General features: G+C 35.7%; 1 protein-coding gene across 6 annotated transcripts in view; it reads right to left on the reverse strand.

Moving 5' to 3' along the window:
• SMARCAD1 (SWI/SNF-related, matrix-associated actin-dependent regulator of chromatin, subfamily a, containing DEAD/H box 1) overlaps positions 1 to 24,717 on the reverse strand; it is a 78,201-nt gene that overhangs the window by 26,396 nt on the left and 27,088 nt on the right. For 4 of the 6 annotated variants that reach the window (XM_027060856.2, XM_027060859.2, XM_015086968.3 and 1 more), the window contains exons 6-9: positions 19,669 to 19,772; positions 11,862 to 11,963; positions 10,275 to 10,356; positions 8,459 to 8,850 (exon numbers count right to left, since the gene is read on the reverse strand). In XM_027060856.2, coding sequence (XP_026916657.1) covers positions 8,459 to 8,850; positions 10,275 to 10,356; positions 11,862 to 11,963; positions 19,669 to 19,772 — 680 coding nt within the window. The other 2 variants (XM_027060858.2, XM_027060869.2) reach the window with 2 other exon arrangements.

Below are 24,717 nucleotides of genomic sequence, written 5' to 3' on the forward strand. Positions count from 1 at the left end.
ATATATGCTTGTATAAATGGCTTTCTGTGAAAGCTCAAATAATTTCTTTCAAAAATGTATTTGCATTTTTTTCTAAAGAAGACACTGAATACTTCATCATGTAAAAGCTGTAAAGGAATTAGAATTTTCCTATGTAGATAGTTGAAAAGAATATCCTGAAGAACATTATAAAAAAATATTTTTAGTGAAGAATAGCAAAAAGCCCACAGCTGTCTACAAAGCTAACAACCTGGCTGGACAAAAAGAAATGTCCCACAATCCAGAAATGAATAAAGGAAACTCGAGTTAAGCTGCGTGTTAAAACTGCACATGATTTTGATTCATGTCATCTTATTTTCTCAGCATATTCCTATTTACAGTAAGAATCACATGAACAACTCTAAATAATTCCTGTGATCACAGTATATTTACGTTCACAGAAAAGCTAAAATAATAGAAATACAAGATATACTATAATTTAATTACAATGTGTTTATAATATGCACTTCTCACATCTAACATAGAAAAAGTTGGAAAGAAAATTTCTAATCTATTCTGAAGCCATGTTATTATTGTAGTGCAGGATTAAAAAACACAACAACTTAGCACTTCACAAAATGGCACTGTGAAATACAAAGTTATTTGCATACTACGTTACATTTTCACATGGACAATATTAATAATCACAATATGATCTCCCATTTTGTGCTTTCCAAGGAAAGGATTTACACATAAACAGCAGGGTATATTAGAGTAAGTGCCATGAAGATTTTAAGGAGGTTCTAATAGAATTTCTAATTAAGGGGCACCTGGGTGGCTCAGTGGGTTAAGCATCTAATTTCGGCTCAGGTCATGATCTTACGGTTGGGTGCGTTCGGTGAGTTCGGGCCCCACGTCCGGCTCTGTGCTGACAGCCTGGAGCCTGGAGCCTGCTTCGGATTCTGTGTCTCCCTCTCTCTCTGCCCCTCCCCCACTCACACTCTGTCTCTCTCTCAAAAATAAATAAAACATTAAACAAATAAAAAAAAAAGAACTTTTAATTAAAATATATTTTATTGGGGTGGTTCAGTAGGTTGAGCCATGGACTCTTGGTTTAGCTCAGGTCATGCTCTCATGTTGGTGGGATGGAGCCCCAGCATTGAGCCCCAACATGGAGCCTGCTGAGATTCTCACTCTGCCCCTCCCCACTGCTTGTGCGAGTATATGTACTCTCTCTCAAAAAAAAAAACAAAACAACAACAAAAAAGGAATATATTTTTATTTTTTAAAGTTTATTTATTTGGAGAGAGAGAGAAAGCATGTGCACACCAAGAGGGAGGGGGCAGAGAAAGAGGGAGAGGGAGAATCCCAAAGCAGGCTCTAAGCTCAGCGTGGAGCCTGATGCAGGCCGATCCTGCCACTGTCAGATCATGATCTTAGCCAAACCAAGTGTCTGTCACTCACCTGATTAAGCCACCCAGATGCCCCAATGAAATATATTTTTAAAGGAACCCCAAAACTATAGGCCTAAAACCAATCTCATGTCTTTTGTGGGTGTGTGTGAGTGTATATGTTTATGATGTGTATGTCTGTGAGAGAACAAGAATAACCAGGAAATAAAGAACATATATTGTGTGCCTTGTATGGTCTAGAAATTACTAGATGTCTTTTATTCACTAACTCATTAAATCCTCACAATAACTCCAGATCAATCCACCAATTCTGGATGAATAAACCAAGGTACAATTTCCAAGGTCACACAGTACGATAAGATTCCAAAGTCCATACTGTTTTCTTTTCACTACAATTAGTACCTCCCGAATTAAAAAAAAAAAAAAAAAAAAAAAGACCTTTTAAAAGTTTAAAAAAACATTTTTTTTGTAAACAACTACCATTTACTGCTCTCTAATTTTTTGGCAAATATTAGCTTAGCTGGTGAAGGTACCTGGCATGTAGACACAGTCCCTATCTTCATGTGGTTTATAGTCATTGGGAAAGATATGCAACCAATAATTTTAAGTGTAATAACTGGTATTATGAGGGAAAGTACAAAACTCCATGGGCACTTTTCTCAGAGAGACTAATATAATCTAGGACCTAGAAAATTCTTCCAGAGTAATAAGGCCAGAAATAAGAAAGAACTACATTGGCCCAAAGAAGATCAATTCAATTACGTCAGAATCTAGAGAAGAAATAAACTAACATTACAAAAAAGAAACAGCCAGATATACACTGTATCTGGTTAAACTATACCAGGGAAGCAGAAGGAGAAAAATCCAGACTGGGAAACTGTAGAAAAAATGATCCAGTTCCTTCACCAAAGATATTATAGGAAAAGAAAGAAAGATAGATGGGTGGGGGACCTACAGATTAAAAGAGAATTAAAAGACTGATATCAATGGGGTCCTGAGTGGCTCAGTCAGTCAGCACAGAGCCCACTTTGGACCCTTGGTCCCCTTCTCTCTGCTTGTGCTTTCCCAAAAATAAATATTAAAAAAAAAAAAAAAAAAAAAAAGACTGATATCAAACAATCTCAGCAGGTAGACCTTATTTAATGGATTCTAATTCAAAATTACTTAACAAAAAAACTTACACCATTTATGAGAAACAAAATTTGAACACTGAATGCAGACATTTTCTTTTTGGATATTTCCTAACATTAAGGAATTATTGATGATTTTTATTAGATGTGACAATGTAGTTAGTTTTGTTTAGGGAAAATATCATTTTTGAGATATATATTTAGATTTTTATGGATAAAATGAATTCTGAGATTTGCTTCAAAATAATATGAGATGGAAGAAAGTGGATGAGGATATAGATGAAACAAGATCAGATATCAGCCAGGAACTGAAGCTGCTGCTGAGGACATGGGGCTTTGCTACCTTATTCTAATTTTTTATGTTTGAAATTCTTGTAGAGGGAATCGAAGAGAGTGCAAAAGGTAACTCTTACTTCAAGCTGCATCAGTTTGATTGGTTACTGAGATTTTTAAATGAGCTTGACATTTTGGTTACTTTTGAAGTCAAAATTTCAAAATTTACCTCCCTTGGGACTTCCTACTGTTCCTACCTCTCCTCCCATTTAAGCCAACCAACATCGGAGATGGTCCAAATTATTGTTGCCAGTTTAGAATTTAAATCTATCCAGTAATGTACGTTGTCCATGAATGTAAAACATCAGATTTTCAAGGAAAAGGTTTCACTGAAAGATGAAATTGTCAGGATTTGGTTCAGTTATGAGTAATGGTAAATCCAAAACACTAAGCGTTTAAATACAACAAGTTTATTTCCCTCTCATGTAAACGAAGACCTGTGGAAACACTTCAGATCCAATATGATGGTTCCCAAGTCAAGGATTTTTCTACTTTGTTGCTTCATATCCTCAATACGTGGGGTTCCTACTATCATACTGACATCTCAGTCAACAGGAAGAAGGGATCCTATAAGGGCACTTTCCAAAAGTCATAGTATACTTCTGCTTACATACCATTGGACAGACCTTTGTCAAATTACCACAAAGGGAGGCTGAAAAAAATGTCATCTTAATATATTGTGGGTACTGTAACCAGCCATAAATCTGTTTAAAAGCCTCGAGGCAGTTTAAAGTACAGAAAGAAAAACTGTTCTTGATCCAAAAACATTGCATTTGATATGGCTATAACTGATATGGAGGATAAGCAGAAAACAACAGTTTCTTAGCATTTCACTAGAAATACATACAACACTTCCAGAGCAAAATATTGTGGATCTCTACAGCTAACATTTTCTAAGAACCAGAATTCAGTTGAATGGGCATTTATTTAACCCTTAGACTTCCCAAAGGTCAGTACCATAATTACACCCAACTTACAAATGAAGAAATGTAGAATAAGAACTTGCTATAGGTCAGATAAGTATTAGAAATGTCACAACTGGGACTCAAAATCAGGCGATCTAGCACCACTATATTATTCCCCCACCTGTATGATCTAGATCCCCCACCTAGGCGATCTAGCACCACTATATTATTCCCCCTCCTAGTATGTACTCACAAAACCAAGAGTATAAAGAGGCATGCATGAGATTCAGGAAGAAGAGATCCAACACACGCGACAACAAGGATTCCTCTGGATGTCAGGGAAATAACATACCAAGGTCACTGCTGAATAGTGGGCCTATAATCCAACCAGTCTAAACCAGAGCAGGTCTTAAGATTCCAGATGAGACTTTTTTTATAGGAAGATGAAATACAAATGGAATACCTGAAGTGTCTAAAACTGAGGGGAAATTTAGACAGCTGGGAAAGTTTGAAATAATAAATATAGAGAAAACTGGACAAAGTAAAACCAAGACCACTATTACCTAGAGAAAACAAAATGCTAAGCAAGGAAAAAAAAGTAATCATGTAATATACTACATGGCTAAGAAAGGCATTTACAAAGTCATAATGTAGATACTAAAAAATGATCTTCAAAATTATATTAACTTAAATAAATCTCAATACGTAATTCCATAATATCTTTATTAATGGTGTGTGTGTGTGTGTGTGTGAGAGACAGAGAGAGAGAGAGAGACAGAGAGAGAGACAGAGAGAGATGGAGAGATGAAGAGAAAGTGAGAGATGGAGAGATGAAGAGAAAGAGAGAGAGAGATGAGCTGGCACTTAGGGAAATGTCTAAGAACACTCTACTGTTAAATTACTGTTTCCTGAAGACAAACGGCATGTTAATAATCCTATAAAATACTTCACCAAAATACCTCACCACAAAAGGCTTTAAGAAATGCAGAGACTCTGTAAATGCAGGATCTACTAGTAAATCTACAGTTATTGATGAGCATAGAAAATATGGTCCTATTTACATAATATGAAATATACAAATGGGTGCACAAATAAGATGCTCAACAAAGCCTTAAGTGGTGGGCATCTTTGGTAGAATTTTGGCTAACCTGACCTTCTTTGTTCTTGCAGGTATTGTTTTAGACAAAGAAAAATTATTCCTCCAAAAAATATGATGAAACTATTTTTTTCAGGTGGAAGAAAGGGGGGAAAAGCAATTCCTACTTGCTGGATAATTATGTGGAAAAAAAAAAAAAAAAAAAAAAGAACCTCAATATGGCCCTGATTACCACCTCTTTGATTAAAAGACTCAAGTATCACTTCGGGGACATTTTTCTTTTAAAAAGCCACATACTGAAGTACCTCTCTCCTGCCACAGTGTGTCACTCTTACAATACAAGTATCTTTTAATTTCTACAAGAAGGGAGGGATTGTTTAAGGCCAGATTTAACTCCCTACCTAAGAAGTAACATTTTTGAGGACAGAGTCCTAATCTTATTCACTGCTATAAATACCTGGCAGCAGCTGACAAAGTACTCAAAATGCATTTATAATACATTTTATAAATGTTTGTCAAACTTATGCAAATAAAAATAAAGCCGGAATACAGTCATCCTAAACATAATTTATTGAAAATGACCCTATAAGGAAGGAAGGAACAGGCATTACCATGCTTTAAGTGACAAACTTAAGCAGACATTTTATAATAACCACTGGGAAAACAAAGCAGAAAAGAAAACCTGTGGTCCAAGTTACCAGCAGTTGAGAACAGTACAATGAGCATGAAGTGTTTTGGCATGAACTAAAACCTGGGTTGCATGGTTAGCGATCAAGGAAAACTGCATCTACACTGACCTAAATGTTAAGGAAGAACAGATATATATGTGAAGTTTTAAGGTGAGTTATTCATGAATGAGTTACTCAGGTATCTTCCTTTGGTCAGCACACATTACTATTCAGATTAAGGTATAAAACATAAACATAATAAGATTATCAGAGACAACAGTCCCCACCATACTCTGCACAAGACTAGACACAAACTCAGTAAGTGGTTGGTGAACTGATGCCATCAAATGTGTGAAATATGACAATTAAAATACCAATTTTACCACATTAACAGCATGTTTTAAACTGACATTGGCTTGCTGTATTTCCAAAGTCTATTCTTACAATAAACACATCCTTTACTAAAGCAGAAAAACAGAAAACTTACAAAGAAACCTGGCAAACAATAAATTCTGGTTCAAAGAAAACAGGCATAAAGCTGCGAACATAAACACCCTTGTAAACAGTGCACTTATTTTGTTAAACAAATTCTCATGTAAAAATAAGGGTGACCAGAATATCTTACATTTAATGTTTAAAAAGCGTAATTCTGACAAGAAAGTCCTAATGATGTACTTTCCACATTTTGTTTTAAAAGGCACTGCTAACCTAATTTTCACAAATTGTTTTTCTAATAAGGCAATGAAACAGTAATGATTACATTTAATCTACCAATGTTGTAGACTTGTTTTAACAAAAATGATAATTAAAACATATGTGTACTTGATTTGTTGGCTCAGTTTGCCTTTTTAAATGAAATACTAATGACTCTTAAAACTTCTCACAAATTCCCCAATCCTTAAGACTAAATAGCTTCAACAATAATGTTAAGAGTTCACATGCTATAAAGTAGTAAATCATATATACAACTTTTTAGTACCGTGTACATAATATTAACTTTATCTTTGATGATTTTAAGATACAAAATTGCTCCCTAAATCAGTCACATTCAAAATTCTAAAATGACTGAAAGTACAAGCTTAAAAGTTCCACGCAAATTAAAATTCAAAGCTCATATACATGGATGTGCCAATGTTAACTGTTCATTTCCAAAAACTCTTCATTTACCTACGTTTTTCAGGACAGCAAAGTCCTGTTTTTGCTGAAATAGCAGGTTTACTTTGTAACTGTTACATAAAATAACCAACATTTAGCTAAATGGCTAGCAACTAAATACCGTCTTTGCATTCAATTTCTAGAGAGGAGGCAAGATGCAACAGGGGGTTTAAAAAGGTAATGCATAATCTACAAAAAATTCATGTTGAGACTAATTTAAACTATGCCGATTAATTAGTGGGGGAAATATGCTTTCTACATGTTAACTTGAATATTTCTGAAAGCATCTGGCACATATAAGTCCGGTATAATTTACTTTAACTGTAAAATATTTGGGCAAGTAGTTACAGTTACTAAATACACTGGTTGCAGATAATTGCATTCCTTATGAAATAAATTAGAATCCCAACAAGCCCAAGCAGCTGACTCTGCAATAACACAGGAGACCATTAAAGATTAAAAGAAAGAAGAAAAGGAAGAAAAGAAGAACAAGAAAGCCCTTCAGCAAATACTTCAACAAATAATCACTCAGGCAACGCTGAACAAGTTTTGAAAGGGCCTGCTTTGACAGATGTTCTCTGGAAAAGCAAAGGCTGCAGGCAAAACGAGTGGCTTTATTTTATTTTTTTAAGCTACGAAATACTAGCAATATTGTTTCTTTATTTTTCAAATATCTTAACTTTTTAAAAAATGCTTTCTAGAACCACTGTTCAGGGACCCTCCCACACTGCCACTTTTAAAGACACTAAGGGAACTTAGCTCTTACAGATTTGTCACAAGTATAAAATTAATCACAAAAGCAACTTTCCTCCCAAAGATAGAGCACGAAACTTCCTTAAAACTTATAAAGCTTCAAGAGCCAGCTGATCTTCTAAAGCTGTAAAAAACCATCCACACTGTTTTCACAGCAGGGCCTATATATACAATTCATGATATAAAAGCCCCCATTCTCACAAAAGTCAAGGCAAAATTTAAGACAGAGTTCTTCTATTCCTCTGTATGAGTAAGATTTGCTGACTGCTGACACTTACAAAACTCAAAATACAGGTATTTTGGATAACATTTGTTTACAGATCAAATTCCATAAAATGATCATGCAAAGTGTACTTACCAGTTGCTTATGCCTTCCCTTCACCTAACGCCTGAATTCTAGGCTTCACACACTATCTTTCCAATAAAAAACGCTTGCAGCCTGCTACACTCCATAAAATGGCCGTGTTGTTTAACCAAGAAAAACATGTTAGATTGAGCTGTCACTTTTAAAAGAAAAAGAAAATAACCAATTGCTTCTTTTGAGGTGAAGCATAAAACACTGAGGCTGGTATTTGAATCATGGAGCTCCCCTGGACGTTGCTATTGCTCTTCAAGTAGCTGTAGTAAAATTTCTGCCACATTCTTGCTTTCTGCATGGAGTCTCAGCAGTAACAGATCAGAACAGGCTAGCAAACGACTCCTTCCTAAATGTAAGCTCTAATTTCTTCTTCTGCAGTGAAATGAACCAAGTTTCTATGCAAAAGAATGAGTGACAGTATGCCCAGCCAATCAGCTTGGGTTTTTTCAGGAAAATCACCCCTTAATTCATTCAAAATTAGGTCATATGACACTATTTGAAATACTATTGGCTTACAATGAAAGTAATGTTTGACTCTACACAGGATGAGGCGACCCATCTATGCTTCCCTGGGCTGAAGACACCTTGACTATAAACGGTACTGTGAATTAAACACACACACACACACACATATATATACACACACACACATACACACAGACAGGGGAAAAAAAAGTAATGTAGCCTTACCAGAGCTTCCCAACTATTAAAGGGCCGGAGTTCAGTTATCTTCTGAGCCTTTTTCTGAGAACACTGAGGAATCAAAGTTAGTTCACCAATTGAAGCATCTTGAAGAAAGTGAAGAATTTTACCCTTATAGCCATCCTCCATCACTTCTTCACCACTACTGTAGTCCTCATCTAGTGAGCTGCCGACATCAGAACCCGAATCATATTCAGAGTCTTCAATAACTCTCTTAGGATTAAATACATTTTTTTTACGTTTCTTATTAAAACCATTTTGTGGTTTCATGGAACATTTCTGTTTCAGTTTTGTTTTAGCTGAATTTTTAGGATAATTCTGACTTCTTGAAGAAGCTTCTTTTCCATTTGGAAATTCACTTTGTGAAGCATACTGCATATCTATATAGGTAGACAAAAATAATTAAATTAGAAAGATATAAATACAAGCCTTCAAGTAAGATAAAAAAATATCTAAACATGATATTGTCATTTTGAATACAGAATTCAACTATAATTTATTAAATCTTGATATACTTTAAACAGAAATACTAAAGTAGAATCTGAAGTCGTACAATGAGCTGAAATAATTAGTTTAAAAAAATAGGTGGTAAGTTTTAAAAAACCGAATATAAACCCCCATTTCCTAACAAAGGTCCTGAGAATATAAATGGTAGCTGCATATTCACAAGATATCCCCAATGTCACTTAGCAGCCCCATCTCTATGCCAACACTGATGGGTATAGCAAAAACAATGTTCACCCTAAATTAAAACCATTCCTATTATATTAATGTTCCATTGCCATCTCCACCTATTTAAATATATCATTACTGAAAGGCACTGCTACTTTTTCGCTGATTTATCCATCGTATTCCATAGATTTCTAAGATGTCTGTGATTGAAGAGGTTCTGTTAGCTCTTACCAGTTAGCCTATAACACGTTAGTTTACTGTTTAGGATGTTTGTTCTACTGACTCAAAGAACTTTCAGACTTACACATTATTATACATTCATTCTGGTGCATGTGTCAAAAAAAGGAAAAATAAATTGGATAAAGAATTCCTTAAATTCTCCACATTCACAATCTATCTCTTTTGAATCATTCTTCAGACTCAGAACTGGTGATTTGGTGGCTTCCTTCTTTCCGCAGACTATCAATTCTCTGTGCCATCAGGAGCACCCACACTAGGGTATTTCTTAGAAGACTTCATTAAAAAATGAAAACAAAAAACCCCAATGCCACTGTACTGGCCTTTTTAAACTGGCTTTGAAATTATGAAGAGCTGATCTAACTGATTATTGCTTAAGGATGCGAATAAACATTCAACTCTTGTCCACCACTTCTCTACTGTTTGGTTCTGAAAGTTAAAAGTGCTCCAATACTGGTTTAGGGACTTTCTTCCATGCCAGTGATATTCGTCTTTTAGGTTTCTGATAGTGGTGCACTTTTGATATTCATGTAAGGGCAGGCTAGGACACCTATATTTCAGTGATTATAAAACACAAGCAATCATACGATCCATCCTGAGAGATGTTAAAATATTAAAAAGATGTTTCTTTTATGCTCAAAAATACATGGCAATTTAAAAGTAGCCCTATTCAAAAAAAAAGTTAGCTAAACAGAAAAAAATATTTTCTATTTCATTTTATAGTGCCATTAACATATGGAAACTACTCATTTAAAAACTTTTTACATCATTATTTCCAGTATCTTTTGCAATCCCATTCACTGCTTATTAGCTCATAGGTCTACCATATTCTTATACACCAAAATACAGAATACAATGGGAAGTATGTGCTTTCTATGACAAAGGAGCTAGTTACCTTGGTCTTCTGCAAACACTTTTAAAGATTCTAAAGCTTCTGTGTACATCCATTCATGTTCCTTGAGTACTTCCCTTAGTTCCTAGAAATAAGTCATTGATCTTTTTGTTAAAAATCTAAAATAGCAACTTGTAGAACTTGTATACTCTTCTAAAAATAAGTCAATCACTTAAAAAGTCATATCTGATTATTTCACACCTGTTTTCATGCTGCTTTACAGATACTTTCTGTGTATATGTACTTGGGTGAATACGTAAGTCTTCAAAGGAAAAGCAGTTTGACTTTTTCTGCATTTCTCCTCTCCCTATGAAGTGCTCTGAAAACTTGAGGATCAAAAATATCTGCTCAAACTTTAACATGCAGTTAGGCTTTTACAAACTGCCAACTTCAAAACATATAGTTTCAACACATGTAAAGAACAAACAGAACAAGATTTTGCATTTAGCTCATCAAAATACTACCTGTGCATATACCTGAATAAAATAATGCAAGTGTAAATGTATTCTAAATGTTAAACAAATAATGTGCTTCCACATACATTTATGTGATTAAACAGAGGCACTTTTACCAGTGGCATGCTTGGCTCTGAAATTCTTCTTACTATTTAACAAGTAAAACAAAGCTTATGGAATATTAAAGTACCAAGATGTAATATTACACTTTAAAATTCTTTTCTGGGGGTGGGATGTCTCAGTAGTTTAGTCAGTTGAGCTGAGCAAGTGACTCTTGATTGTGGCTCAGGTCACGATCCCAGGATGGTGGGATACAGCCCTGCATCGGGCTCTGTAACGAGTGTGGAGCATGCCTAAGATTCTCTCTTTCCTTCCCGCTGCCCCTCTTCTCCCTGGCTCACCACTCACACATGTGTGCTCTCTCTTTCTCTAAAAAAAATAGAAATTAAAACAAAATAAGTAAATTTCTTTTTTTTTTTAAGTTTATTTATTTATTTTTTTAGTAATCTCTACACCAAGAGTGAGGCTCAAATCTATGACCCTGAGATCAGGAGTCGGACCTACTTCTGACTGAGCCAGCCAGATGCCCCGACACTTTAAAATTCTTTTTTTTTTTTTTTTAAGTTTCTTTGTTTTTTGAGAGAGAGAGAGAGAGAGTGAGCAAGCGAGCAGGGGATGGGCAGAGAGAGGGAGGGAGACACTCTCAAGCAGGCTCCCCACTGTCAGTGCAGAGCCTGACATGGGCCTCAAACTCACCAAACTGTGCAGAGATCAAGAGTCACATGCTTACCCGACTGAGCCACTCAGCCACCCCTTTAAAATTCTTAATGAGAAATTTAAAGGACAAGAATATGAAAAAAGCGAACAGCTAACTTGGTTTTCTAAATATTCACATTTCATACAGGAGTTACAACTGTTACGGTTATGTTTGTTATTATTATGGCTGTTATGCTGATACAGTTAACAATGTGAGGAATTAACAAGTAGTATAAAAGTATTTTATAATACTGATAAAAAAGAGTATTTAATTAGAAAAATGTAAAATGCATCTTGAGATTTTACACAGCTGATTGCAAACACTATTTTGTTTCAAACATTTAATACACACTGATTAAATCTTTTCATGACTACCCACCTGTTTATCAAAATTGGGAAATTCCTTTTGCAATTTCAATACAATACTTTCTTGTTTTTCCCAATTACTGCTAGATTCTGCAGACTCATTTGATTCTTCTCCCTAATGGGGGAGAAAAAAACAATTAAGGAGATCACCTATAACGTTAAGTCTTAAGACAATTACGTTTATATTTTGACTTGATTTGGAACTTACCACATTCAGTTAAGAATCCAAAAATGTTTCTTTCTGTTCTTGTGAAAACTGACAAATTTATATCTTTAAGGGTAAAGAATATTGCTGCTTTAAGATCACAAAATGCAAGACCCTGACTGCATATCCAGTAACTCACACTTCATACAGTATTCGAAATAAATCTGCTAAAAGACTAGAATGTTCCTCAAATTACTCTAAATAATTCAGGTATACTGAAGTCTCTCCAACCTAATGGCAAGTAAAAGAAAATGACTCAAATATCTCAGCTATGCTCACAATTTTATACCTCCCTACAAATTTCAAATACTGAGAGAAAAAAGTTACTTTTACTTCAGTGTTGATTTACAGAATGGCTCAAATATTAATTGTTCAGCCACAATATAAAAGTAACACAATGATAGAAACTTATGTGAAACCAAAACATTAATCTGGGAATAATTAGTGTTACTCATATAATCACTTTCTTCTTTTGTCACTTAACTTCACTTAAAAAAATGGTTAAAATTCCACATTTAAGCAAAAAAAAAAAGATTCTTGGGGTCATGCTTAGGAAAAGTCTTATATTTTAGTCAATCAAAAATCATTTACCTAACTCTGCTTAGAACTGTACCACATGCTACACAAACAAGATCTAGAAAAACACAGTCTCATGCTTTCTTTTACCTCCTTTCTTATCCAACAATTGTTAGGTTTTTTTTTCACTACCCAAAGTACAAATACTAAAAATTGTGAGTGATACCTCTCTTGCACACAGAAATGTGACAAAGTTCCACACGGCAGGGACATATACCTATGTAGTCCAGTGGTTACACCAGTGACACAAAGAGTTTGGGCCTAAATCTGTCTCAGTGGGCTATAGGGTTATGAGTTAATCCTGTGGTTATTTTTCCTGTTCCAGAATAGAGAGTTGGAACAGGCATATTTAGGACTGGCAGTAATCTCATGTTAGCTCCTTGGCCCAGAGAGTAAGGGCCATTCTCACAGGAAAGAGACAAATTCAAGTCCCTAAAACTGAGGAGGGGTAAATGGAAGAAGAAGAAAGAGGAAGAGAAGTACAAGTAGAATCAGCCACAGCAGCAATACCATGTTACTGAAGGAACTGCAGAAACTGGTATCACCATCCCATCCCAATGTACTGTGGCTCCTTGGCTTATACAAAAGCTGGGTGATGGGTTTTGGAGAATTATTTTAGTTATCATAAACATAGAGGTGATAACCCCAATTGTAGCAGTTACTATACCAGATATGGTATTTTTAATGGAGCAAATCAGTATAACCGTGCAGTTAAAATCTATCATGCTTCTTCACCCACTGCCCCATCCCAATTAGAAAGGACAAGCAAAAGCAATTTGTTTTCATCTGGGAAGGGTCAGGGATAGATATACCTTCACAGTCTTCAGGGGTCTCCTGCTCTTTCATAATATAGTACTCTAGGACTGATGGTTTTGCACGGTCCACAGAATATCACTTTAATCACCTACACTGAAGACATCACTAACTGGACTTCGTAAGCAGGAAGCATGGGTACCTCAGGAAGACACATGCAGGCCAAAGAATAGGAAATAACCGCCCCCTCCCCCCCAATTCTGGGAACCACCACACCACTTTCATGAATTTTATGGGGGCGTCTAATCTGGGGCATGCTGCGAATGCCGTTCAGAAAAAAAAAAAAAGGAAACAGAAAAGGTACATATTGTCTAACTCTAAAAAGGAGCAGAACAATCGGTCGGGATCGGCCTCTTTGCTTAATCTGTTTATGAACTAGCTCTCTTAACATTGTCAGTTATGAATGAGGCCAAGATTGAGAAGGTTCTGTAGGAGGTCCAGGATACACTACAAGGTGCTCTGTCACTTGGGCGTCACGACCAAGTAGATGCAATGATTCTCAAAGAATCTGTGGCTAATAAGGATGCTGTAGGAAGTCTCTAAAAGCCCCAATCACAAGAAAATCAATATAATATATGCCATTTCCAAAATTACTGCACTGTGCAAAATCAGGAAAATAAAAAATTAGTGTTTCAGAAAAATCATGTTAGAGGCACAACATTCAAAAACTTCATCAGTGACACATTAAAAAAAGAGGAAGGATCCTTGAAACAGGATAGCACAATTTCACACACATTAAATGGCTAAGAAATGCATAAATACCACAATAAATGTAAACTGAAGCTTGCCTGGGAGTATTAGCACTGGAAGGACTGCTTGTGAGTTACTGTGAAGCGGTAGAAAAAAGGTTATCTGAAAATGAACAAATTTCTTAACGCCAGCTATGGAACAGCACGGCTCACTGTCCTTGTGTTATCTCTGCTATACTGGCTGAAAATATAAATGATAAATTATAAAACAAATACATTTCTGCTCCTTTGCTAGCCTCCTCCTCTCATACTAATGCTGTCTGTAAGGTTCTAAATGCAACTGGATGCTAGGACTCTTACTGTATTCAGTACTAAAACCAGTATCTTCAAACCAGCACAACTGTTTTCAGTAACACTTAAAGCATCTGACAACCTGATGTGTTAAGCTGTCATGGTATAGCCTTTTAGTCTTCACCAGCATTATCATGATTACGTTCTGTATCCACATGGCTATCAGGAGCAAATTACTACAAGAGTTCTGTGGCTAGATCATCAGCGGGACCCTATCTCTTCAACATCTCCACTTTTTACTTTCTCAAATCCAACCTTCTTTCCTCAATCAACACACCTTTTTCTGAGTTTTAAAAATTTCTCTGTAAGAATCAAATCTTTCAAAATTGCAAATCAAGGTAAGGAGAGTTTTCCACCACACATAATACAAATGCTCTTATCACTCCAGGTTTTTACAATGGTACTAATGAAATTCTGATGTTAAATCTATTCCAAAATTCTATAACCAAATCTGCATTCTCACTTTCAATAACAGCAATTAGTGTCTTAAATACTCACTTTAAACAATAAGCCATAAATGCTGTAATCATAAATTTATCACAAGGCTATCTCAGGTGGTGTTTTGAGGAAAAAGAAGGAAAAAAACGGGGCTGAGTTCAGTTTTTGTAGAGAGAGAGGCTTGATGCACTAGAAGAGGTTTTAAGTCTTTTTGTTTTTGTTTTTGCAAAAATCCTCTTACAACAGAGAATTAAGTAAAAGTATCACTGCAGATTTGGGCACTCCACCCATTTTCCCTGTACCAGTAGTGAACTCTAAGACTGACTTACTTCTTTTAAAAGGCATAGCGTAGTTTGGCCAGTGATAAACTACTGCTGGTTTCAGCTCCGAGTCTCTATCTGGCACTAGTAGTGAATATCACAGTAATGCTATGTTTCAAAATCTTAATTCCTGTTTTCCGTTTTTCAGATTTGGGATCTGTGAGGCATGCATTCATAACAAATATCTGTTTCGTGAAATTTGAGTTTAATTCAATGTATAGTTGCTTTCTTCGGTTTACTTCTGTATTACAGCTGAAAAATTCTTTTGCAGCTTTCCCATCTGCACTCATGGCTTTGTGTGACACCCGATGGCTTAGGAATTTGTAGCACTATTTGCAGCTACTAAAGCAACCACTACGGGCACCAAAAGAAGCTACTTCCACAGTACACACTTATTTTCTTAAAAAAAAAAGATCTATACGGAAATGGTTGTTCCTGACTTTTTTCACTTTTGTCTTTAATTCAGATGCTCAACAATCTTTCCTTTTCTTCTATTTCTTTACGCCTTTCTTTATGATTTCCCAATATTTGAGGACAGTCCAGCCATAATATTTTGGGGCACTGTCTCTGATGCTCCACAATGTGGATTCCTTTATGCCTGTGGCTCAGGATACAGCACATGTTCTCATTCCTTCCCAAACATTTATTTCAAGCTTTTCCTCAATACTTAAACCTTCTTATATGTACTACCTGATATTTTTTAATGAAATTGCTTAATATGTTTGGGATGTTGAATGGGTGTTTTTCTAATAGAAAAGTTCACCAATGTGAAAGAATAGCAAAACACAGCCTTGTGGGAAAATAAGCATGGTGAAATGAGGCAGCCAGTACATGTCTGGGGTGTGTGCATTTTATGTAATCTATGTGGCTCAGTGCAGCTGGATGCAGTGTTCTGTGTTCACCTAGTACTTCTCACGAACAACACTGCACATAAATAACATAAAATTTAGGTTATACTAAAATTGCTGTTTAACGTATTTACTGCACTGGCACAAATTCACATTTTAAAAGCAGAAGGGACTTGGGGCACGTGGGTGTCTCAGTTAAGCGTCCGACTTCAGCTCAGGTCATGTCATGGTTTGTGAGTTAAAGCCCGGTGTCTGGCTCTGTGCTGACACCTCAGAGCCTGAAGCCTGTTTCAGATTCTGTGTCTCCCTTTGTCTCTGTCCCTCCCCTGCTCATGCTGTCTGTCTGCCTGTCTCTCTCTCAAATAAATAAATAACCATTAAAAAAAAAAAAAGATTTAATAAAAGCAGAAGGGACTGATGTCTTTTTGTGAAAAAATCGTTGGCTTGAAAGGGAGTCCTGATAGGAACAGAATGGTTGATCATGGCACATCAAGTGACCATGAGACTCGAGTTGTTATGTGATCTGGTTATCTGACCCACCAACCTTAAAACTGAGTATGAAGAGCAGCAACTCATCATTAAGTGAAAATGGGAGATTTGAAACTGAACTTGAGCAGGCTCAGGAGGAACAGATAAGCTGCCTCTGCAGCTGTCCCAGGCTCCCACGGTACCTACTTCTGCTTTACTCTGCCCCTCCTTCAGACAGGATTTATGGCATTTGGGGAATTCTTTACAATCAGATAAAGTGAGGGGAAAATCTTGAACTTGGTTTTCAAAGAGTTCACATACCATTAGAAGAAGCCCAAAGTGAAGTAAACAAACAACTGAGGTTAAATGATTTAGCCTCATTTAAGAAAGGTTTGGGCAGTACATCTTACCATCCACTTTGTATAAAAAGAGGTGGCCAGGGGTAGAGAGCTATGATATATGATGGACAGGAGCTAAGGAAGAGAATAAGAATAGAAGACTGGTGACCAGAAGTCTGGGAAAGAGGTGCACCGTTGAACTTCTCAGGAGTTTTTCTGAGAACAGAATGCAAGAGCAACAGTTTTCCTTAGGAGTGTTCATCAAAGTGCATCTACTATAGAGGAAATTTTGAATAATGAGGAAGACAACATGATCAATTTTGTGAACACCAATAACAACACAGCCACTTGAATGCTTGATCACTAGGTCTATAAACAAATGGCCATGGAAACAGGAATAGAGGCTGTGTATACAGATCAACAAGACGGTCCCACACCAAGATTTATCTGATTACTGTTACCAACAAATATTTAACCTGCCAAGAGCACAGGCCAACAAGGAGTTCCGACAATAGCACCATTCTTTGGGAGAGTCAGTCAATTGTCTGGAGGCAAGTTGATTACACTGGACCCCTTTCATCATGGAAAGGACAGTAACAGAAATCTACTCTAAGATGCCTTTCCTATCTACCTGCTTCTGGCAATATAGTTGTGGGTTGAACTGTGTCCCTCCAAAATTCATGTGATAAATAACACCCTAGCACCTCAGAATGTGTTTATTTGGAGATAGGGTCTTTACTGACATAATGAAGTTAAAATTAGGGTGAACCCTATCTACCAATTGGTATCCTTACAAAAAAGGGGAAATTTACAGATAGACATGTCAACAAAGAACATGCAATGTGACAATGAAGGCAAGGATCTACAAGCCAAGGAATGGTAAAGTTCCAGCGTACCATCAGGAACAAAAAGAAATGGAAAGCCTTCAGAAGAAAATCAACCCTTCTGACACACTAGCTTCCAGAACTGTGAGACAATACATTTCAGTTGGTTAAGCCACCCAGTTTGTGCTGCTGTGTTATGGAACCCATAAGCAACTAACATATACATAGATATACAGAAAACCTAACTGAGGGGCGCCTGGGTAGCTCAGCTGGTTAAGTGTCTGACTTTGGCTCAGGTCATGATCTCGCAGTTCAAGAGTTCAAGCTCTCAGTTAGGCTCTATGCTGACAGCTCGGAGCCTGGAGCTCACTTCGGACTCTGTGTCTCCCTCTCTCTCTGTTCCTCCCCCGCTCATGCTCTGTCTCTTTCTCTCAAAAATAAACATTAAAAAAAAAAACTTTTTAAATAAATAAATAAAAAATAAACCTAATTCACACAGTACACTGATGATACCACAGTGTTCCTGACCAGGTCACTAAGAAAAGTGCATCAATGAATTTGTCTAGTGATTTCACCACATGCCTCAAAACCTACCACAGAACAGTGGTATCGCTTATAGAGTGTGAACTTATAGAGAACGCCGAAGACCAATGTGTTGTTCAACAGGATGTACAAGCAAAGTAAATGCTCTGAATCACCAATCAATTTGATGCTGTTTCCCCCATAACCGTTATATATAGATTTGTAAACTAAAATGTAGGCCTAGTCTCTTATACTACAGCTACTGCCCATACCTAAAACCCAATCACAGAATTTTTAACTTCCCATCAGTATTAGTTCGCAAGAAAAGAATGCTTCCGTGGAGGGACATAACAATTATCCCATTAAATTAGGGTAGAGATTGCTACCTTGCTACTTTGGGCTTCTTACACCATTAAGTCACAGGTAAAAAGACAAAATAAAACAAGTTACTATACTGGTCGGGGGTGATGGATTTTGATTACCAAAAAGAAACTGTGTTGTCTTGAATGCAGACAGGGAGGACTATGTCTGGTTTCACTGGGAGGCCTCAGTAGTCCTATTCTTAAAGCAAAAGTTAATGGAAAAATATAGAGTAACCTAATAAAAGCATAACCATAATTATTTTTAGATAAGCAGTTTTAAGTTATCAAAGAGGTCATCTGGAAGAATTATAATTAGTTGTCACACTGGGGAGGAGGAAATGGTGCTGGTTCAACCATATATTAAAAGTCTATTTTCAGAGTGCCTGGGAGGCTCAGTTGGTTAAGAGTCCAACTCTTGGTTTTGGCTCAGGTCATGATCACAGGGCTTGTGAGTTCAAGCACCATGTCAGGCTCTGCACTAACAGCAGAGCCTGCTTGGGATTCTCTCTCCGCGCCCCACCCCTGCCCCCACCCATCTCCTGCTCACACTCTCTTTCTCTCACAAAATAAATATTTGGAAAAAAAACCACAACAGTATATTTCTCCCCAAAGTTACTTTATCATGCCACTAGAATATTTAAAAAAAAAAAATTTTAACATTTATTCATTTTCAACAGACAGAATGTGAGTGGGGGAGGGGCAGAGAGGGAGGGAGACACAGAATCTGAAACAGGCTCCAGGCTCCGAGCTGTTAGCACCGAGCCCAATGCAGGGCTTGAAATCACAGACTGCGAGATCATGACCCAAGCTGAAGTCGGACCCAGTGAGCCATCCAGGCACCCCTAGAATATTTTTAATAATTAATTTTATAACTCAGAGATAAGCAATTATACTGGATAAATTAAAAAGAAAGCAAAACAGTCCTAAAGGAAATGCAAACCCAGTTTGATTTGGTTGTGAGAGAGAAGTCTAATTCATTTAGATGCATTTAGATCTGATATCCACAGATTCAACACATTCTGTGTCTAACAGCTGATTTTGGTATTTCAATTCAAAGGTAACTTACGTGATCCAGTCTTTTCTTTTTTATAGACTGATCATCATTAAACTCATCTTCCTCATATGGCTCTGAAGAAGAAGATAATTTTCTTTTCCTGGGTCCACCACCTTCTAAAACGGAGATGAACGATCAAAGTTTGCACAAGTATTGTAAGAATCATTAATGTAAAACAAAGGTAAAAAAGTTATTATAATGAACACGTGCAGATCGTTCTCTTGACATCAGGCCCAATGTTATTTCTTCTACATTTCATGTATACTCAATAAATGTCAACTGAATTAAAGGAAAAGTAAACAGAGACTCTTATCATGTTATTTGTAAACCATCACATTATTTAGTAACAACAAACATCGCTAAACTGAATGGTCATTCTACAGAGCAATACTGAAAGGAAAGGGTTCTCCTCAGTGACTGAGTGTTTAGCAGTGAAAAAAAGTTTAGCCCTATCTGTCTAGCTTATTGAATAGCATCACTGATACCAATAATAGTTTACTATGTACCAGGCTTTGCAAAGGGCTTTTATAAACTGTTGTTTCATTTATTTTCCACAATAAACTTACAAGGTAGGTAATAGTCTCATTTAATAAATGAGGAGGAAGTGAAACATAGATAGCTCAAGCGATTAATGCTCTTAACCTAGAAACGAAGAGTGTAACAGAGACTATAACAGTGATAGAAAATTTACATATTCTGTCATAACTGAAAGAAAAACTCAAACTACATGATCTTAAAGAAGCTATATTACAGGGGTGCCTGGCTGGCTCAGTTGGTAGAACATGTAACTCTTGATCTCGGGGTTGTGAGTTCAAGCTCCACGTTGGGTGTAGAGATTACTTAAAAATAAAATCTTAAAAAAAAAAAAAAAAAAAGGAAGCTATATTACATATTTGTAGTTTGAAGACATTTATCTATTTCTTATATACTTTTACTTTCAGAGAGCCAATTCTTTAGACATACTGCTAACATGAAGGCATCTGTTACAGTTTACAAAAGTGCAGTATTAATTACACCAGTATCCTAATTATGCTGTCAGAAATAAAACTTGTAGAAGCACAATATTCAAACTAAATACAAACATGACAGCTTTTAAGTTGTAAGTCTGAAAATTTTGTAATATGGTTATAACAAAAGAAGTAAATGTTACCAACATTTTAAAGTATAATTTCCATGTAAGTGGGAATGCTTAAATTTTTGTCTTCTAATTATATTTCACAGAGTAAATGTGCAGTCTCCAAAAACCAAGTAATTCCCAGCATCCACTTTGAAAAGGGATCATCACAATTATATTTGTTGGGGTAGGGTAGGGTAAGCACTGTTAGTCATATTCTAAGTCTGAAAAAAAAGCTTCAATGAAACCAGATGATTTACGCCAGGTCACCTAGATATATTTCTTTCCTGAAAGAGTTAAGAGCTTTGTTTTGTCAATAAAGGATCCTTCAACCTTAAATATCTGCTTATACAGCTTTACTTTTTGTTAGTAGTATTATGACACCAAATATTTACACATAGTTAAAAAGGCTACAGGCAAAAAAATTTGCAAATAAATGTGGGAGAAAATGCAAATATAAAATTTGAGTACAAAAATGTTACATAACAGTACACAACACTGTTATCTACATCTATATCTTCTCTGTAATTAAACACTTTATGTTTATCTATATGTTATGCTATGCTCACCCCAAGTGCAGCTACCATCTGTCACCATACAACACTATTATTGACTATATTCCCTGTGCTGTGGTGACATGTACTCGCTTGTGGTGAGTATAGAATATAGTTGTCGAATCACTTTGTTGTACACCTGAAACTAATGTAACAGGGTGTGTTAACTATATTTCAATAAAAAAAGTTTTTGCATATATCTAAATAAAATAAGTTAATATTCTATACTAAATATCACTTCCAAATTGTGTTTCATAAGGTCTCATCTTTTATTGGGAGCACTCACCATCAATTTCAGAAAAAACAAAACAAAAAACAAAAAACAGTTAAAATTATTCCTTATACCCCACATGAAAAGAAATTTCATCTAAATTCAGTATTTAACAATGAAAAATAAAACATGAAACTATAAAAAAAGAACACATATTGGCAGTTTAACAGAAAAAAAATGAAAAGATGTTCAATTTTCTTAATAATTAAAAACAAGTAAAATTTAAAAATACCATTATTTTGTATCTGTTAATAAACAGTAAATAGACCCTAGCAGTCCACGGGCAAAAAGGCACTTTTAAACATTATGCATTGCTCTAGCCTTTCCAATCGAAGTAACACACTTCAGAATTCTAGATATGCGTATCTTTTAGTCCAACAATTCCTTCTCTAGGAATTTACTCCACAAACTGATGGAAATGTGTGCTCAAGTATACACACAAGAATTTTCCCAAACTGTCTAAATGCCCAAGATATTAAACAAATTAGAATATACCCATAAATGCCACTGTTATAAATTAGGTAGACTTTTTAAAAATAAACATGGAAAGATGTCTCTAATTAATGAAAAGCTTACAAAGCAACAAATATAATAGGATCACAATCACATTAAGAATGTTTTGCTTATTTTTATATAAACACAGAGAAGAAGAAACAGGTAGATATATTCTGGACAACATCAATAAATTCACATTTTTACTTTTTAAAATAGGATAAAAACTTTTGTAACCCAGTGTTCATAAATGAAAACTTTCAGAAAGCAATGCATAAAAGGTACCCTTACTGTTTAATATGGGAGCTATTACCTATAAGATTATAATTTGTGCTAAAACCAACATCCTTTATCATGAGGCACAGAACTGTCCAAAATCTCTCACATGTGTTTAAAAAGGCCTTTTTTGGGGAAAACTGTCCTAATACATCCAAAACAGTTTCCTGTTGATACCGTAAATCGAAGGGCTATCTTCTGTTGGTGAGGCAAAGCTGCCATTCTATACACCTCAGAAGCGTAATGTACTAAAGATGAAGATAGCCGATACGACTGTCCGTTCCATTCTACGATGAAGCATGGAAGTTTACTTCAAAACCAAGAAGGCCCTGATTTATTCTTTCCTTATAACTTTCCTCTTGAAAATACTTTTTAAGAAAGAAAATATCAATGTATAGTGCAAGAATGAGAAGAAAAAAACTCAAAGGAAGTTCACATTTAATGAGGATTATACTTCATAAAGGCAAAGATTTTGTCCATTTTGTTTCCATACGTATCCTCAATGCCTAACGCAGCATCTGGCATCTAGCAGTAGGTGCGCAACAAATATCTGTTAAATTAATAAATAAGTTGAATGATAAAAGTTGCTCGAGAGAAAAAAGATTAGACTCTATCGTGGAATAAAATGTTTCTACAAATTTGGAAAGATTACGGACTACTGAGGTATTATAAGAACAAGAAAGAATATGTAAAATTTTCCAAACCTTTTGCAACTCAAGAAATGTTCATTGAGTCTACCATTTTTCAGGAATTTTTCCAGTAAGTGCTAGGGCTATGGTTAACGAGGGAGATATCAACCTTCTCCTGTATGTACCATTTTCTACCAGATGGCCCCTGGGAACAAACAACTGCTAACACTTACTATATACTTATGTGCCACACATTACAGTAAGAAATTTACATTATCATTTCTTCACAACAACCTATGACACCGGTACTATTATTACACTATTTTGCTCATAAGGAAACAGAGACACAGAAGAGTTAGGCAACACCGCCCAAGGTCACACAGCTAGTAAGTGCAAGAAAAGGAAGAATCTTAACATTCTGCACAGGTAGCACCCACATAACACAATACTATTCCCTTACTCACATTGAAGAAAATGAAAGAATTAAAATATTTCATATGGAGGAAACAACTATCATCTTTGGAATGCACTCCAACAAAATCTACTTGCTGAAGAGGGATGACAGCCCCATGGGAACACACTATGCCATCTTCTATTTTTGCATATATATTTTAAAGTTTCACAAATATTAAAAAGCCAAAAAGATCCACTTAGGGGAATGGGCACTTATTCACACAATGTTAATGAAAAAATAAATTAGCACAACCTTCAAGAAAGTAACATGGAAGTACATATTAAACTTTTAAATGTGTATATTCTTTGATTCAGCATCCCATTTTGAAATTTAGCCTATAGAAATAATAACATAAATATTTCCTTATAAGACTATTTACTTTAGCACTATAATAAAATAATAAAAATATAAATGCTAATTAACAGAGAAATAATTAATAAACCAATCATACAGGCAGTTACAGAAGAATGTTATGGACCATATTTAAAAGATGGATAAATCTGATTGTTCTGACGAGTTATCCATGAAAAATTATCAAATTATTTTTTTTTTAATGCAAACCGATACTATTATTACATTTCCTAGTTTAACGGACACACGCACGTGTACGTGTGTGTGTGTGTGTATGTGTGTGTCGTACAGTAGTGGTGGGTACAAACAGGAAAAGCTGAAAATGATACAAAGCAAATTCAAGGGTGGCCAATGGGAGTGTGGGTTTGCCTTCATTACTTAAATGCTTTTTTGGTATTGGGATTATAGGTTATTTTTACTTGTTTGGTATATACAAGTTAGGGGGAAAAATACAGTATTTGCCAAAAGAATATTGGAGGTGCTTTTATATTGCAAGCTCCTTGAAATGCATTTATTTTTGTATCCCAAGCCTGGAACATAGCATAAATATTTACTAAATGAAGGAATGCTGATTACCAGCTAGGACTTTCCACAAGACATTATGTTCCTACTGACTCAGATTTGTAGACCTGTAAATAAAACCACAATGCAATTAGAAAGGACACTTAAGAAAGAAAGAAAATATACCTTCCAAAACTTCACTGTTACGAGATTTGATCTGTAGAAAACAAGCAAAATTACCAATGAAAACCTGCCCCCTCCCTAGGGAAAAAAAAAAAAAAAAAAACAACCTAGAAAATGTGGTTCCCAAATAGCTGTATGACCTCAGGTAAGTCACTTAACCTTCTTAAGCTTCAGTTTCTTTATTTAAAAAAACTGAAGCTATTAGTAACTCGTAAGGATCCTGTAAGAATTCATGA

The sequence above is a fragment of the Acinonyx jubatus genome, chromosome B1 (assembly GCF_027475565.1).
Source record: "Acinonyx jubatus isolate Ajub_Pintada_27869175 chromosome B1, VMU_Ajub_asm_v1.0, whole genome shotgun sequence".
Taxonomy (NCBI): domain Eukaryota; kingdom Metazoa; phylum Chordata; class Mammalia; order Carnivora; family Felidae; genus Acinonyx; species Acinonyx jubatus.